This window comes from Vulpes lagopus, chromosome 4, assembly GCF_018345385.1.
Source record: "Vulpes lagopus strain Blue_001 chromosome 4, ASM1834538v1, whole genome shotgun sequence".
Lineage (NCBI taxonomy): Eukaryota > Metazoa > Chordata > Mammalia > Carnivora > Canidae > Vulpes > Vulpes lagopus.
Window position 1 is genome coordinate 109368717 of NC_054827.1, and position 18264 is coordinate 109386980.

The 18264-nt window shown below is 41.5% G+C and overlaps 1 protein-coding gene across 11 annotated transcripts in view; it reads left to right on the plus strand.

The window, feature by feature from the left end:
* Positions 1 to 18264, plus strand: part of AKAP13 (A-kinase anchoring protein 13) — a 325195-nt gene that overhangs the window by 203523 nt on the left and 103408 nt on the right. The window contains exon 1 of one of the 11 annotated variants that reach the window (XM_041751836.1): positions 9281 to 10096. The exons of the other annotated variants lie outside the window; for them this stretch is intronic. Within the exon in view, the coding sequence (XP_041607770.1) occupies positions 10016 to 10096 (81 nt within the window). The 5' untranslated portion in view covers positions 9281 to 10015. Of the gene's footprint in view, positions 1 to 9280; positions 10097 to 18264 lie in introns of those variants that run through there. 11 annotated transcript variants of the gene reach the window in all.

Genomic DNA, 18264 nt, shown 5'->3' on the forward strand with positions numbered 1-18264 from the left:
CAAAGGATAGAGTTTTAAGGTGGGTTTGAGTAGGCAGAGATATTTCCTAATTAGGAAAGTAGGATTTCAGGGGTATATTTTGGCTGAGGTGGAGTGACGAGATAGGGAATTCTATAAGCCACAACTGTTCTAAGAGCCAGGGAGCATTGAGGTAGGAAGAACCATGTCCTAATTGTGGAACCTTAAGAGACCAACTGTATACCTATCCTGGGAAGTAGTAGTCAGTAAGACTGGATGAAACCATGGAGTGAGTGGTATGATATCCAGATGAGGGAGATTAGGTTTGATGAGGCCAAAGACTTGTAGTATCTTCCTGAATTACAGCAAAAGTCATACAGCTTCTCTGCTCCAAAGTCCTTGCTGGCTCCCACTGGCCTCTGTATAGAGTCTGGACTTTTTGGCATGACATCATATGCTTTTATAATCTAGGTGTTTAATGCTTTCCCAGGCTGATGTTACAGCACTTCCCTACAGGATTTGACGCATGGAACTAGAAAGTTTGGCTAATCCTCCGTCATACCTGCTATTCATCAACATCTGTACCCTCACTCAAACTCTTTAAAGGCAACGCCTGCCTTCATGGAATTTTTTAGTTAATCAGTTCATCCAGAGATCCTCATTCCTTTACTACAATTCTGCATTTTATTTGTACTACCTATGCTGTCTCATGTTTTTATTCCATGCTGTTGCCCCTTCCTTGAGGTCTCAGGAATGTCTCATCCATCTTTATAGCTCATAACACCTTCCAGAGCACAATTACAGCAGGCTTTTAAATATTTGTTGAAGGGATAAATAAATTTTGTTAATATTCACTAATTCATTACTAACTGGCCATGACATGCTACTGATGACAAAATCCCATTAGGAAATTCTGGTCAGTAAATGTCAGTGTTGTTTCCCTTGATCTCAATGCCTTTGTTTTATAGAATGAGGTTTGTTTTTACTTCCATAGATGTTCATATGGAAAGGGAGTTTCTTACTTATTGGCTATTCCCTAATTTTTCCATTTTCTTGCCAAAACACTGTCCACCCTGCTTCCCTCCTCTAGCTGTTATGAAGCACTTGTCCATATTCTTAACCAAAATAGCAATGTGTGCACTCAAGTGTTCTGTTCTCTTCTGGTCTTTAAAATTTTTTTTTTTTTAATTGATGATAGTCATACAGAGAGAGAGAGAGAGAGAGGCAGAGACACAGGCGGAGGGAGAAGCAGGCTCCATGCACCGGGAGCCTGACGTGGGATTCCATCCCGGGTCTCCAGGATCGCGCCCTGGGCCAAAGGCAGGCGCCAAACCGCTGCGCCACCCAGGGATCCCTCTTCTGGTCTTTATGACAGAAGCTCTTGGAAAGAATTGAAAGTACACAAAAGAACAGTCATACATGTTGCATAGAACTCACTTTTTTGTTAATGGCCCTTTTTCTGTTAATGCTTCATTTACTCTCAAATTTTTTTACAATCTAAAGTATTTATTACTAGGTTAGCAACCCTATAGCAACCATGATAGAAGGATTCACAAAGATACTTTCTGCAATAGGAAAAGCATCTTAAGAGATAGCTAGGAAAAATTGAATATGTAGGCAGAGCCTAAATGTTCCCTTTTGTGAAATGGTAGGATATTTAAATCCAGCTCTCATCACTCTGCTACCCCAGAACTGCCCCTACCAATTTTACCAGATTGGCAAAATCCAAATCTCTTACTTACTTGACCTTTTTTTATAACACTTGACACTGTTTACTGTTCTTCCTATGAAGTGTTTCCTTCTTTTAGTTTCTCTGATGTCCTGTCTGTGTATTGATTCCCAAATCTGAAAGCCAGGTCCCTGCCATTCTCCTGGGCTCTGGACGCACCTGCTTGCCTGCTTACGAGAGCACTCTGCTTGGATGGGTCTAAGATCCTTGGATTCTCTGCATCTAAAACCAACTCCCCCCTCCTCTCTCCCTACCTCCTCCTTGTGCTCCATTCCACCTTCTGTGTGGTTGCCCAGGACAGAATCCTAGTCAGACCACACCTCCTCATCCTCCACCCAGTGACTCCCATTTTCCTTTCTAGGTCCCCATGTTCGTTCATCACTTGAATTCAGACTTCCTTCCTCTCTCTTCCAGCGTCCATGATAGCTTTGTGACCAATCTCCCTGCTTCTCTCATCTTTTCCCTCCTATCTATTGAGCATGCTCTAGAAAAATGGTATTTTTGAACTGCAGAACCAATCGTGCCTTTCTCGAGCTAACAACCCTCCAGTGGCTTTTTCTTGTTGGAGTGATTCAGACTTCTCTAAGCGTGCTCATCTGGCACCAGCCTTTTTCTGCTGCTCAGGCCTTGTCCTTTGTCGCTTGCTGTTTCTCACCTCTGGGCCTTTGTGCTCAGTCCTCTGTCAGAACCTGTGCCCAGAATATCTGTTTGGCTCTCCGTCCTGGGGCTCCCTCCCCGCAGCTGCATATGCACACGTCCCACCTAGTTAGTGCCTGCTTCTCTGTCAGCATCTCTGCAGTAGACCTGTGCTGGCAGTTGGAGCATGATACCTCTTCAGGCATGTGTTCTCATAGTGCCCCGTGACCCTCTGTTCCAACACTTCTCACACATTATCCTAAGTCTTTAATGTCTCATCTGCTGCTGTGGCCTCAGTGCCAAGCAGGGGCGTTCAGTAAATAGATCTCATTCACTTCCTGAAAAGTGGGTTGAAGGTTTAGGTCAGTGACATGTGACATATACAATCACAACAATATTGTGGATTTTCCACGTGAAATTTCTTGGTTGTTACTGATACTAAATTTGCCATTTTTAGCATTCTGAGCATTCCATGTTTTTAAAATACTAATGTATCCTAAAGTCACATTCTTTGGAAAAATTTGAAAATTCTATTGAAAAATTAAATGTTTATACAATATTTGATATACTTAAGTAGGGATAATTTATTGTATGTCAATTATACCTCAGTAAAGTTGCTTCAAAATCATTTAAGTGATGGAACACCTGGGTGGTGCAGTTGGTTATGTGTCCGACTCTTGATTTCAGCTCAGGTCATGATTTCAGGGTTGTAAAATGGAGCCCCAACTTAAGCTCTACACTCAGTGGGGAGTCTGCTTAGAGTTTCTTCTCCCTTTGCATCTGCCCCTCAAATAGATAAGTAAATCTTTAAAAAAAATTATTTAAGTGATAAAAAATATTTTTCAAAGTATAGGTTATTATCTGAAATAGCGGTTATGACCAGAAATTTAGTCTGAACCTCATGCTTATAAATGTATATATAAACTTTTTGGAGGAAATAGGAAAAGTGTATTTGAATGATCTTTAATAGTATAGTGTGTTGAAGATTAAGAAAATGTGGAGGGAGCATATCGTTTTTACTATTAATGCTTTGGGGAGAAAAAGAGGTGCTATTACTTACAGTTATTTTACTCAACTAAAAGTTTGCAGTTGTAGGATTATGAAGTTGGTAAGATTTTTGCACGTGAGAAATAGTTTATACCATTAGGAAGAAAGTTAGAGTAGCTTTTGTTTCATTTTGTCAGTGATGTAGTGTTTTATGTGATATAGTCATAATGATCATGCTAAAAATGTTGCTAGAAGATTCGGAAATAACAGTGAATATGATTAATAGTTGATCAGAAAGGACTGTCTTTGGGATCTGGTTTCAAATATAGTGCATGAGCACACAGGGATGGTGATTATCAAATAGTATGCTGCATGGATTGTGTCTCAGTTCTCCTTTTGAGAGGGTCACTGGACTGTCTGAACTAGAGAATGCCATCCATCTAGTATGATTCATTTTCATCAAGAGATGTTACAGATTGTTCCATATAGTAAAGAAGATGAAGAAATGGCACTCAGGGTTCCATGGGCTTTGTAGCTGATGGAATAGCAGTTTCCCAGGAGTGCTAGTTGATGCATTGCCATCCTTCCGAGGGAGGCTTTTAGTGACATACCTTGGGGCCTTCATGGTTAGCCTTGCCCTTCAGGTTTATGGATGATAGTAAGTTTGGAGGGATAGCTTTTATTTCAGTGACAGAATCTAGATTCCAGATGCTGTTTTTAGGCTAAAATGATAAATGAGAACATAGAAAGGAAAGATGTAAAGTGGGTTTTTACATAAAATCAGAAGGTTAGGGATGCCTGAGTGGCTTTTAGTGGTTGAGCATCTGCCTTTGGCTCAGGTCGTGATTCCAGGGTCCTGCGATCTAGTGACACATCGGGCTCCCCACAGGGAGCCTGTTTCTCTCTCTGCCTGGTCTCTGCCTCTCTCTGTGTGTTTCTCATTAATAAATAAATAAAATCTCTAAAAAGACTAAAATCACAAGATATAGTATGGAACATTTATTATATAGTATAGAGAAGCAAGCCCTGTTTTGAGTCCAACAAAAAAGGTACAGAAAGTGAGTGTGTTTCATCAGAGGCATATATCCTTCTAGTAGAGTGGTATTCATGTGAAGATGGCCAGATTGATCTTAATCACCCCAGGTTATATGATCACAGGGAGGACAGACAGCCATTGGTCAGGTGCCTCATTGCCTGCAGTTGTGGGAACTGTGATCCAGGAGAGAAGCTCTAAAGAGGAGGGTGGTGAGTCATGATGGGTATCCTCAAATATTTAAAATGCTGCCTCAGGATAGCTAATGTTTGTCCCAAGGAGAGAAACTAGGATTAGTAGCTCCATTCATTTTGAAGAAAGCCTGACTCGCAGTCATCAGTATTTAGAAACATTTTTAGTCTCTGCAGTGGATGCATTCATTCTGATTTTTGTAATACATTATTGGAGTAAGAAGCTGTTGAAAGGGAATGTTCAGTATTAGAATGTTGACAAAGAAGTCGAATCTGTTTAATGATAACACTTTCCACCTGTACCTTCTAAAATTAGGAACCATTTGTCATTTTTCTTGAGAGAAGAATTATTATTCTATCCTTTGGCATTTTTGTAGAATCAAGTCTGAGAATATTGATAGAGTTACAAATTCCAAGTTTTAGGCTTTTAACGTTGAGGGACTACTCAAGGCAAAATAAGATGCGTAATGAAAAGAAAGAAGATTTACAGAATTGAGTTTAAAGGAGACTTGTGTTCTTAGCTGTATGACCCTGTACAACTGACTGCAATTCTGAATGCACGTCTTCCTCAGCTGCAAAGTAGATGCTAACCATATAGCTTTTGATGAGGAATAAATGAGATTATACCCATGGAAGCACTTAGAAAACAGCAAGGACTCAGTACATGTTGTTACCAATAAATCTTGCCCCAGAAGAAACTGGCATGTCACTACTTTTCCACCCCACGTTATGATTCTGCCATCTTTCCCCTCTCCCCACTGCTTTTATTTCACCATGCTGTTGGCAGTTTTAGTAAAATTTTAACATTTGTGAACTTGTTCCATGAGACCTGTTTCCCAGGACAAGCAAAAGTGTGTGAAGAGACATTTTTAAAGCTTTGTTGTTTTTCTTATATACTTTCATCTTAATTTCTTTTTGTCATTGTTATCATGCTCACATCATTTACTGCTACTAGCCAAGTGGTCCTCTGGTTTCTTCTTGCGAAGGCAAGAAGGGGTTAAAACAGAGGCACTGCTTTGCTTCTACCCTCTTCCAAATGAACCAGAACACTTGGTGGGTATCTGCCAGGCCTTGCTCTTCTCCTCTGCCTTTTTCAGCCTTCTTGTAACCTCCAAATTTGTGGGTCAAAGAAATGACTAGGGGACGAGGACAGTAGGATTCCTCTCCTGGACCAGTATTGCTCTCAGACACCTCAGTTGAAATTAAAAAGGAAATCGCAAATGGAAACAGTGCTTTTGCAGCTATGGTAAATCATTTCCTTTTTTCTCGTCCCAAGTAATCAATCATCATACGTGAAGGAGTCTGTAATTCCAAGCAGACAAGAATTGCCCAAGTGGAGGTGAAGTGTTTTATTTTATATTCTGGCAAATTTTGCTGCCAACAAACAGGTAAATCTGGGTGACTCACTGTTTTTAAGTTAATCACAGATAAATGAAAATTAACTGTGGTAGACCTTTCCTTCCTTCTGATTTCATGTGAAAAGTGGAGGAGGAAAACATAGTGACGCAAGAATACACTACATGTTTTCTACCACCAGTTTTGAAAGAATTTCTCAATTCCTTTTTCTTTCTCCTCTGCATCTACCCACATCCTATAAGCTATACGGCAGATGATAAAGATTTCTTAGTCTCAGATTGACCATATCCAGTTGAGAAGGAACTTCATATAGGACCCATCCCCTACAGTTTTCCAGAGTCCAACTCATTATCCCATATTGCCCATTAAGAGTGTAGCACACCTAGGAATAGAAAGAACCCTTGATTTTCATCCTGGTACCTCGTTTTCACTGCAGAGACTGAATTGATCATTGAGGGAGGAGGGCAATTAGCCAGTACCCAGTCACTTGCTGCTGCTTTATGTTTACTTTGGGGTTCTAGGAAAAAATGCTTATTAGAAGTAGACTCACCTCCTCCCTTTCCCCAAGTGCTTATTGGCTTTTGGTGTTCTCTTTGGGTCTTTAGCATCCCCACTAGGTGGTGTCCTAATTCAGAAACTTGTCTGGTGCTTGAGACTGGTCTCTTCTCTAACTCAACAAAAGGAGCCCAATAGAGCTGACCCATGAGAATTGCTTCAGTAATTTGGATAAGGTGTTAGATCTTATAATTAAATAAATCAAAAGAAGATTTAATTCATGAACAGAAATGCTATAGTTGAATTAAAATTCATAAAATATTTTTCTACTTCATCTTCTGGAATCCTTAACATATGTTGGGCCTGTTGTGTGAAAAGAGCAAAAGCACTGGTTGCTTCTGTTAAAGAATTTGGGACTCCTTTTGCAGATAGAGTGGGATGGAGGACATAGAAGGGAGATACAGTTAATCTTGTAAATAACTACTATGGTAAGACGCTGTAAATAATAGACATATTTTAGTACAAGTTGCCAAAATTAAAGGAGAGGGAGAATTTTCTCAAAACAAAAATCCATAGCTCTCAGCTCTGGTTTGTATATAAAATGATTGGTTGTTGCGTTTCAAAATCCTAACAGAATAACTGGTCAGTGGTTCCAGATGTTTTTGATAAAAACTTGGAATTGTCACAGCAGCAGCCAAAGCACAGGACTGCAGATCCTGTCTTCTGTGGAAAGTGCTGAACGGATCCAGAGGGGAAAGCAAAACAGACTCTTCCCCCCCCCCCCCCCCAGAGTATTTGTTCCCTACCCAGAGCGTTTGTTCTACAAGGAGGAACAGAATACATAAGGACAACTCCAAATCTTTGTAGTAGGTTTACTTATGTGCGCAGGAGTAGGAAACCTAGATTTCCAGCCTCTGGCACAGAGTCATCAGATTGTCAGAAATAAACAGGGTAGTCTATAATAGTCTGTAAGTCTCAAAACATTTCAGACAATTACATTATTTTGAAACCGATTTCTCTCGAATGATATAAACCTCTTGAGGACAGAGACCTTGTAATTTGTTCGCCTTCACTGCAAGGCACAAAATATCTGTCAAAGCAATATAGATTATCTGCATTTAAGGCAGTAAGTACTTAGACGAGGTTGGAAATGGAAGGCTGTATGGTGACTAAAGCATTTCTGATCCCTTGAGAGATGCTTGGGAACCTTGGAAGCAGGAAACATTTGATTCTAATTAAAACAGAAGGGAGTGGCAGGAGGAATAAACCATGTGGAGGACAGAGGGGAGCTGGCTTTGTGTTCATATGGAAAGAAGCTGGGGCGGGGGGATGCCCCTCTAAATTATAGTTTGATGAAAGTTCACCCAGAAAAGGTGATAATCTAGCAGTGTTCTCATACACTAAAGCCTGAAGGGTCTTCCGATTTGTGCTCTGGATCACAGAGTCTCAAAGTATTTGTAAAGCCCTGGCCAGGTTCCCACCCTTTTGGTAAGTCTGAGCAAGAACTTTATTTACAACTTTTTAATCTCTCTAATCATCATGTTTCTACTGTTTTCCATCCTTACTCTAGTGAAAATGAAAAGCAGCATCTGTTTCACCATTGGTGTTGGTGACATCACAGAGCCTGGACTCACTGGGGCGCATGTAGGGAGGGGAGGCTGTCCACCTTGCGTGCCCTGCTTGACACAGTGAGGAGTGGGGATCAGGGGCTTCTGCTTTGGGCACAGCTGGGGTTGCAGTATGGTAATAGGTGAGGAAAACACTCACTTGCTTGTAGGGTTTACTGCATTTCCCTCCTTTGAGCTGGTTAGCAACCGTGAACGCCTGGCCTGAGGAAATGGTGACTCATCAGACCTTCTACACCCCTTCTATAAACTCCTGAGAAACCTTGTCACCAACTCTGTTAGCAGTGCTGACAGAGATTTAAGTGCTCAATTTCTCTTCCTCCTTTCCCTGTGGTATTTGAATCCCCTCCTCATTCATACACCAGGTCTGGCTAAGGACTCTCCCGGCCCCTAGAGGAAAATGGTGGCCGCGTAATGCTTCCAGAAGGAGATCTTATTCTTGCCTCTCTCCACTCTTTCCCAGACCCCTTGTGAACTAAGTGAGAGAGTGTCTGCAGTAAGAGGATGAATTCTCCAATAGGTGCCCTGAGGCTGTTGCACAGGGTGGGGCTAGGTCTCAGCAAAAATGAGGTGGCAGAGAGTGCACGTGAAGCCCTGAGGGGGGAAGCCATCCCAGCATAGGTGGTTTGGCTTAGGTGACCCTCCTCACTCAGAAAAAGTATCCCTGTGTTTGCCCATTCATTCCACTCTTTTTCTCTTAGTATCCTTTAAAGCCCCTCTATCACTCACTTCCTCCCCACCCACCCCCGCCTCAAAAAAAAAGCAAACAGATGAACTCGTGATGATTTTTACACCATGTCGGGTACTTTGGGAGCCACTTGTGGATCCTAGAGACATAGCCCTGAAATACTTGGCTGACATTTTTCTCATATTAAATCATTGGTTTGCATTTGGCAGGGAGCTGTGGTGTACGCCTTGGGTAGTTTCAATTTTCTGTACTTCGTGGAATAGATAAGTATATTGTACTTGCTCGTGTTGTTTAGGATGACATCCTCCCCCTTTTATTATCGTACTGTTCCGACATCATAGCGTTCGAGTTGCATCTTGCAATGCCTGACAGAGCCTTTTTCATAGGGGACAGTATGAGGAGGAGGAGGGGAGGAGGAGGAGGAAGTGGGTTGGAAAAGGAAGCCTTGTTTTTCTCTTCTCTGTCTGTGGATGAATCATGTTCCCACTGCAATTAGGTTTTCAAACCTCCAAGGCTGCTGGTCTGGAGCTAAAAGGGCAAGTAGTGACGTTCCTGAGGGTGAGGGAAAGGGGGGCTGGGGTAGGAAAGAGCCAGCGCCCAAGGAGGGAGGAGGGAGTAGCGCAGGAGGAGTGGTCTTTCTTTTCTCCTTTTTCTCTGCTATCATTAGAGATTTTCAACTGAAGTCAGAACCAAGCCCTACTGCCTGGCGAGCAAGAGGCTGACGCTAAAGACTCTACTTTGAACAGAATCTCCAAGCATCTGCTTTTTTTTTTTTTTCCTGTAAAGGAAAAATTGATTTTCCTTGTTGTTATTATTTTTTTAAACAAGAACAGAATTTAATGAGAGAATGAGGATGTTTTCGTGCAATCCCTTTGAAATAGAGTTGTCTTACCTTTTTCTCTCTTTTGCTTTTCCTGACAAAGTACATACTGGATTTTTATTGCCTGCCTTGGGTTTTTCCCCCACGTGTGTCGGCCATTATGCTTAGCCGGCTCATTAATAATTTTTCTACTGGAGTTGTCGCCAGTGATGGAAATGCTGTGTGCTTCTCTTTCACTCAAGATCTGCATAAAGTATAGCATCGGGAGGCACTTACTGTTTATATTATGAATTACAAATTTATCATCCTAGTGCTCTGAAATTGCCAGAAAGTCCTCCGTCATCAGTTCAAGAAATTGGATTCCACTCGGTTTCTTTTTAATCAATTTTGGACCCTTTGAGGGTTTTATAGAGAAGGGGAGTCTAGAAGGCACAGATCTCCAGCTCAGCGTGAGAAATTTTAAACTCTGGACTTGGGGGAGTGCAATTTGAACAAAAATGTATGAACGGCACAAGAGGCGCTACAGCCTATGTGATATCTCCAAGGTGGACAGGACTGTGGATGTGGTGTTGCTGAAGGTAAGGGCCACACTTCAGAATCCCGAAGCTCTCAAGCTCCTTTATCTCTCTGCATCCAGTAACTGAATCCCTAGCTGCCCTGTACTGGGAGAAAGGCTGAGAAGTTGTGTGAAAAGTAGAAGGTGGAGGGGTGAGATTGGTCATTTTAAGGTTGTTAGAAGAATACCTGAACAGAGTATGGAGGGCTTAAGAATCAGTAGTGAGCCATACTTACTTTTGAAATGTCATTTTGCTTGCTTTAAAATGCATTCTAACTAAGGCTCAGGAGAACTCATACTCTTGAAAATCACAATGGGAGAAATTTGCCTTCAGAGTTGCTCTTTCCCAAGATGTCTCTGTCTTGTGCTTCCCATTCCCTCACCCTCCCCTGCTCCAGCCCCATCTGTCTGGATATCACTTTCTCTTGGTCTCCTTTTCTCTGTCTTTCGTCTGAATCTTTCCTACTTGTTGTTTTCTGCTGTCTCTTGAAACTCTTTAGGGGCAAGATGGACAACATTTATTTCCTTCGGAAGGGTCTCCAACCTATTTATTAAAGTTGCGAAGTGGTGCTTCTGCTTTGGTTTGACTGCTTTTCATGAGCTCTGTTGATGGCTGTATTTGTTTTCTTGGCATTAGTGATGTTGGGTGTCTAAGCAGGATGGGGGTGGAGACTGAAGAGCTAATTGCTCACAGAAGGCATCCTTGAAATCTAAAATTAGTAAGCCATAAGATGGAAGTCTGGGAATGTTGGACGGCTCAATTAGCACTTTTTGGAAATTTAGCAGTTTTCTGGCAAAGGCAGGGGAAATTAGAAGCCAGCCAAGTGCTTCACAGTTCCCAAGAGAACCTCCATACCTGAACTTGTGAGAGTATAGAGCTAGCAGGGTGTAGGCAGAGTGGTAATATATTGCCCTGGTAAAGAAATTTTGGAACTGTGTTATCAGTTTATCTATTCAGTTGATTACTTGAGACTTTCTAATTTTTTTATTGGTCCATCGAGGCCAAGAAACAGGTCTAGAAGGCCAGACACAGAAACCAGTGAAATACCACCTTGGATAAGAAGCCAGGTAGGAGTCGTGATTTGTGGTAGAGTGGTGTCACTATCCCTCCTAATTTCTGTCAGGTACTTGTCTGACTTGCTAGGCCTAGACTGAGAGCAGTTTGGGAACTTGGCATTTTGAATTTGTTCCAAGATGTTATTAATTTTAGTTTCTCTGAAATAGGATTACTTCTATGAAAGCACAGTGGTGTTTTAAAATTTATGTCCTCATATATTTAGAAGAGCCTAGTTTTTAGGACTTTTATATGCTTGACTTTTGATGATTTTACCTGTCTGGGGGGAAAAGCGGGAGGAAGTAAACATCCTAGTCAGGGCATCACAGGGAATATCAAACATTTAAAATAATGCTAATATGGGTAGTACTCTTCCATCTAGCTGGGCATGAAAACCTTTATGAGTGGAGCCAGATCAGCATGGGCTTATTGGGCTCAGAAATGCTGTTTTACAGTTTTAACAAAACACTTCCATGTACATCATTTCATTTGAGACTTATTGCTCAGGCAGCGGCTCACCACCTGCCCCCCCTCCCCTCCATGTTCATATGAAGAGCGTCAGGCTTCTCTAGATCTCTTGAGCCATGGTGAGGAGTATGAAGTACTTGACTGACAAAGATGTGATTTTTTTTTTTTTTTAACGAGGACACAGCTAATAAAGGACAAAATTAAGGTTTTTTTTTTTTTTTAAGATTTTATTTATTTATTCATGAGAGACAGAGAGGCAGAGACACAGGCAGAGGGAGAAGCAGACTCCATGCAGGGAGCCCAACACAGGACACGATCCTGGGTCTCCAAGATCAGGCCCTGGGCTGAAGGCGGCACTAAACCGCTGAGCCACCTGGACTGCCTAAAATTAAGTTTTTTAAGTGAATTTGTATTCTTTTAATATTTTATACTGTGCTGCCAACTGTATAATAAGAGTTTCAGTAGAGAAAACTTCACTTCTCAGAAAATAGGCATTGTTGACAAGTAAACATTAGGAGTCCTGAAAATAGTGTTTGAAGTAAGATAGCTAAGTTTCATGTCCCCCTCCCCCGCCCCTTTGGAGGCAGAGGAGGTTACATCATTGAGAGACACACATTTAATAGGACACCTGAGTGGCTCAGTGGTTGAACTCATCTGCCTTTGGCTCAGGGCATGATCCTGGTCCTGGAATTGAGTCCCACTTCGTGCTCCTTGTGAGGAGCCTGCTTCTCCCTCTGCCTGTGTCTCTGCCTCTCTCTGTGTGTCTGTCTCTCGTGAGGAAATGAAATCTTAAAAAAAAAAAAAAAAAGTATTAATGACCTATTTGATGCCAGTGACAGCGCTAAGTCCAAGGGGTACACAGTTCTTTAAAATCCTCTTCTTGCTCAAAGATGAGCAATTAAAGAGAGAAATGAAAAAGTATGCATTACTATAAACAATTTGACAGGCATGAGCAGTGAGCTATATAGAAAATAATCAGAAGGCCTGTTTTAGATAAAAAGGTGTTTCTGAGGTGCCAACATTTAAAAAACTGATCCCCAGAGGATAGAAAGATGCCAGCTAGCCCAAGGGAAAGTGTTCCAGAGAGAATGAACAGGGAAATGCAGAGGCCCGAGGTACTCAGGGAAGCAGTGGAAGGGCCACTATGACAGGGACACACTGGCCTAGCAGAGGAGCAGTATCGAAAGAGTCATAATGGGACTTAGAAAAGCAGGGCCTTGACAGCCATGAGAAGTTGGCTTTGTTTGGATATATTACTTCTCAAATAGTGTTTTGAAGAGATCTTCTGGCTGTGTGTGGATGAGGTAGGCTGCCATTATGGCAGACCAAGGCATGGTAACTTGGTTTTGTGGTCTGAAGTGGGAAAAAATGGATGGATATGAGATCCAAGCATTTCATTTTTACATTCCTAGTTTGTCTCATTTTACATGTGGAAAAATAGATAGGGATAGCCCATAATTTTCCAAAGGTCTCAGAGCTCATGTGTAATAGGTCCTAGGATGCAAACCCAGATCTGATTTTTTTCAGAGCTCATGCTTTTTTCTTGCTATCCTAGACCTCCTCTTCAAGTCAACAGTGCCTTTTGTTACATGAATATGTGAATCAGTTTTCATTTGTAAATACATACGTGTTTCTTTTCTAAGACTTTGGGTTTTTGGAGGGGTTTTTTGTTTGTTTTTTTAAGTAGGTTCCAATGTGGGGCTTGAACTCATGGCCCTGAGATCAAGACTTGAGCTGAGATGAACCAGCTAAACTACCTAGGCACTCTTAGATTCCAACTTTCCTGTTGGAAATAATCTTAGAACCTACCTCTATCACTTCTTTCCCAGTACAGGATTTCTTTCTGTAACACTTAGGGCAGACTCATGGCCTCATACAAATTAATTCCTTTTGCACAATTTTTTGCAGATTTTTTTTCCACAATGCTTTTTTTTTAAATAATTCAGAAGTATTCGCCAGTTATCTTTCCTTTTGAACTTTGGTACCTTTAGTGTTTAAAAAAAAAATAATGTTTGGGTGTATATGCCACTTCAGTTCTCAAGTGATCATGTGTATGTTCTCACTCCACTTTTTTAATCTGTGGAAGTCTGCTCTTTTATACAAATGAGCTTGTAATTTTTTTCATCTGTTTGCTATATCTAAACACTGAAAACGATGTTCCTGATTTGTATTAAATGCTCAAAAAGTTTTGTTAATTGAATGAATTGATCAAGATTTCTAAGTAAGGATTCCTACACCTCATGCTACATACGCTGTACTAAAAGGTTGATGTATGAGCACGGAGATAAAGTATAACAATAAACACAAAATTAAGATTGTGGGCCTGCCACTATGGAATTCCACATTTACGACTCCAGGTCTTCCCATTGGCATCCTAGTAATTCACTGCAGATTAGCTTCACAATTCTCATCCTAGATTATGTACCTGTGCTTTATTTGGCTTATGCTGCATTCCGATCTGTTCCCTTCGTCAGTTCTGTACAGTCCCTTTCATGGTAGCTCTTCTGCATCAAGGCCTTCCCTTAAGTTTTTCCTGAAGCTACATACATTGTTGGTCTCTGTCCTTAGATCGGCTCATGCTGATCCCCATCATCAACCTCTAGCATCCCTGAAATCTTACCTCCTTTTTGAATTCTTCGCTAAATAATAAGGCATAAGTTAACAATCCCTTGGTCACTTACCCCTCTAGCCCCCAGCCCAGTATACACATACATATTGCTCTTCCTTAGCATATGACGTTCTCCTGACTACTCCCTCTCTATGCCTGTATAACTTCTTGCTCCTGCAACAAATGGTTGGTAACTCTGAATCACATGCTCAAAAAGGGATATGGAAGAATTTTATTGTTAGCAGGAACCCTTTGGTACAAACAGGCCCACTTTTGTCAACATCCTTCAAAAAGCTAGTAGGGAACTCACAGGTTGGTAAACAATAGAAGTTGTCACCTAACGTAGTTCAGTAGCTAAACTCGTGATGAGTTTTCCTGAGACCAGTGTTAACACCAGAGGACACTACATATCTGAAACTTATTGCACAACTAGACCAAAAAGAAGGGCATCAGTATCTAGAATTGACTGCTAATGTAAACTGATTTTAGTCCCAAGAGCCATTTCTCTTTTACTAATTTTATAACTTTGGGTACCTAGAAAAACATTTTGCCTACGAATAATAATAGGATTCTTCTTGTTATTGATGGTTTATTGAGAGCATACTTTGTAGCTAGTAATTAAGAGTGTCAGGTGAATGCTTATGATATTTGCAACCACGTTATGGGTGCATTAAATGAAATTATTATTATTTTTTTTTTTATGATAGTCACACAGAGAGAGAGAGAGAGAGAGAGAGAGGCAGAGACATAGGCGGAGGGAGAAGCCGGCTCCATGCACCGGGAGCCTGACGTGGGATTCGATCCCGGGTCTCCAGGATCGCGCCCTGGGCCAAAGGCAGGCGCTAAACCACTGCGCCACCCAGGGATCCCATTAAATGAAATTATTTATAGAGGACAACCTGTCCCTATCCATGATGTTTAGGCAGGCCACATGATCTCATTAGCTAAAGCTCAAAGGAGTAATTTGTCTTTGAGTCTAGGGTCATTTTCCCAAGAAATACATATCCTTCATAAATTTGCTTGCTCTAAGACAGTTTCGCATTGCATCAAACAAAAGATGTAAGGAGGCTAAGGACTGAGGACAGCCGAGCATGTCTGCTTAGTTGTAGTCTGATTCCCCGAAAAGATTTTGACTCATGTGTTGGCTTCCATGTCCGGATGGTGGGTTTTTGCTTCCTTTTATTCAGCTCGATAACTCCGGCTGGATCTCCTGAGACAGTTGCAGAGGAAGTAAATATGAGCAATGGCTGGGAAGGCTGGGTGTAACCATGGGCTTGTATTATTAGGATGTTCAGATATAAACAGTAGAAGAAACATTGCCCAAAACAAAAGGCAGTTCTCTCTCTGCTGGAAATATGTACAGCTCTATTTTCAGACTGATGGGAACCCAACATGGGTGCAGTTTAGATGCTCACAAGGAGTCCCAGGCTTCACAGCAAGAATGAAAAATGACCGGAATGACCTGATGTTTCTTTGGAGCTTCCATTGTCCTGTGTCCTGTGTGCACCGTAGCTCATCTGAACTTTGGATGCTGAATCCCTGTTGTGTCCATGATCTAGGTATAATGGAGATAGTATGGACAAAGGACTAAATGTGGTTTTTAGCTAAAGAGTCATAAATGGGGGCAGAGTCAGAAAGGTTTTTGGTAACTTCTTCCTCTACAAATGTGGATATATAATGGCAGAGTGTTGGTCTTCTTCACTTCTAGCTGCTTGCTAAACAAAATTTCTGCATTGTCTTGAACTCTTCCTTATCCTACCCATTCAGTCAGTTGCCAGTCCTGTGTCTTGCTCGTACTAGTGCAAAGATTCCATAGGGCAAAATCTGGAGAGGGGCTCATAATCATCTTCATTCTTCTCTTAAACTCAAATTATTGGGATCTCTGGGTGGCGCAGCGGTTTGGCGCCTGCCTTTGGCCCAGGGCGCGATCCTGGAGACCCGGGATCGAATCCCACATCAGGCTCCCGGTGCATGGAGCCTGCTTCTCCCTCCGCCTGTGTCTCTGCCTCTCTCTCTCTCTCTCTCTCTCTATGACTATCATAAATAAATAAAAATTAAAAAAAAACAAACAAACTCAAATTATTAGCATCTCAACACTTGTTTCTTCCCTTTCTGTTTTCTGACTCTGCTAACAATCAGAATCTTGCCAGGCCTAATCTCAGAGCTGCTTAAAAAGCGTGTTGCTAGTACAGAGAACCAGCTTATCATCTGTTTATGGAAAAATCTGTCTTAGAGGTCACCTTTTAGAAAAGAGACTAATGGGTGGGCAAAAAGGTGTGTTACTATGTTTGTACTAAGGGCTTGGCCTTGTATCTGGCCTGTAAGAAGCACTCTGAAAATGTTTCAATGATAGCCACATAGTGTGGTCTTTAAATGGTCTCGGTGTAAGAAAGAAACGGTTGTTGAAGAATAGATGGAGAGTTAGGGCAGATTTATCTGTGACATCAGATTCTGAAACAGCAGAAGGTTGGGGGAGATGTTTTGTAATCCAGTTTATATCTCTTAAGCTGTTTACTTATATAGTAAGAACAATATGTTCACACAAGAAGACAATATGCTTGGTGGTGCTGTCAGTGTATACAGGATGTGGTGGAAAATGCTGATACATGTTTTGACATTTTTTCCACACTCGGTGCACATGGAGTCTGCCCTCTGGTTAATGGCATTGACCATGATTGGTAGCATCTGGCCCACAATTCCAGCTCTGCCTCTATGTGGGCCACTTGACCACTTTTGTCGAAACAAGCTTGCCTATCTCTAATTGCCACACTCTTTTTCTCTTTTTCTTTTTCTTTTTCTTTTTCCTTTTTTTTGTGGGAATACATACATAACACAAAATTTACCACATTTAGGTATAAAATTCAAGTGGCATTTTAGTATATTCACATTGTTGTGCAACTGTCACTGCCCTCCATCTCCAGAACTTTTTCATCTTTGCAAACTGAGACACTCTACCCATTAAACAATAATACTACTTTCTCTCTTCCTCCTCCTAGTCCCTGGAAACCACTGTTCTATTTTTTGTGTGAGTTTGACTCCTCCAGTTGGCTCACATACATGGAATCATAGAATATTTGTACTCTGCTGACTGGCTTATTTCACTTAGCCTCATGTCTGCAGGGTCATCCATGTCATGGCATGTGTCAGAGTTCCCTTCCTTTTAAAGGCTGAATTGTATTCCATTCTATGTACATACCACATTTTATTTATCCGTTCATCTCTTGATGGACATTTGAGGTGTTTCCCCCCTTTTTGTATGTGAGCAGTGCTACTATTGAAGTTGGTACAAATATCGGTGTGTGTCCCAGCTTTTGGTTCTTCTCAGCATGTACCAAGAAGTGGGATTGCTGGATCATATGGCACTTCTCCGTGTCGGTTTTGGAATAACCAGCATACAGTTCCACAGTGACTGCTGCATTTGACATTCCCACCAGTGGAGCATGAGGTTCCAATTTCTCTGTGCCCGCACCAACACATGTCATTTCCTCGGTGGTTTTTTGGAGGTGGGGAGTCGATTGTAGCCACCCTAATAGGCATGATGCAGCATCCTCACTGTGATTTTGACTTACGTACATTTCCCTAATACTCACTTTTGTGCTGGTTATGTCTGTAAGAGGCTAGAAGTAGAAGCTTTCCAGGCTGCTTCATGTTTCACTATTTGAAAGATATCTGAATACCTCGGACTCAGCATAGTCAAATTGAGTGCATCATTATATTCTTCTCCATTGGGTTTCCTGTTTATTAAATGGTGAATTTTGATTTCTTTTGCTTATTTCTGTGGATTCCGCCCTTTGTGCTAGCTTACTGATTTGCTGCTGCTTCTGTCTCCAGAGGATGCCATTCTGGTCCAGCCACATGCTGCTGCTAGCCTAGTCCAGTTTCAGGCTCCTCCTCTGGACTCTGTGTCATGATGTCCCATGCTTCCTTCCTCCCAACTACCCCATTTTATTGATACACTTCTTCTAGAGTTATGTTCCTGCCATAATATGTCTCTCACTCCCTTGCTTATGTAATTAGGGGAAGTGTCCACCCTTGTTTGGGAGTAAAGCCTAGATTCACT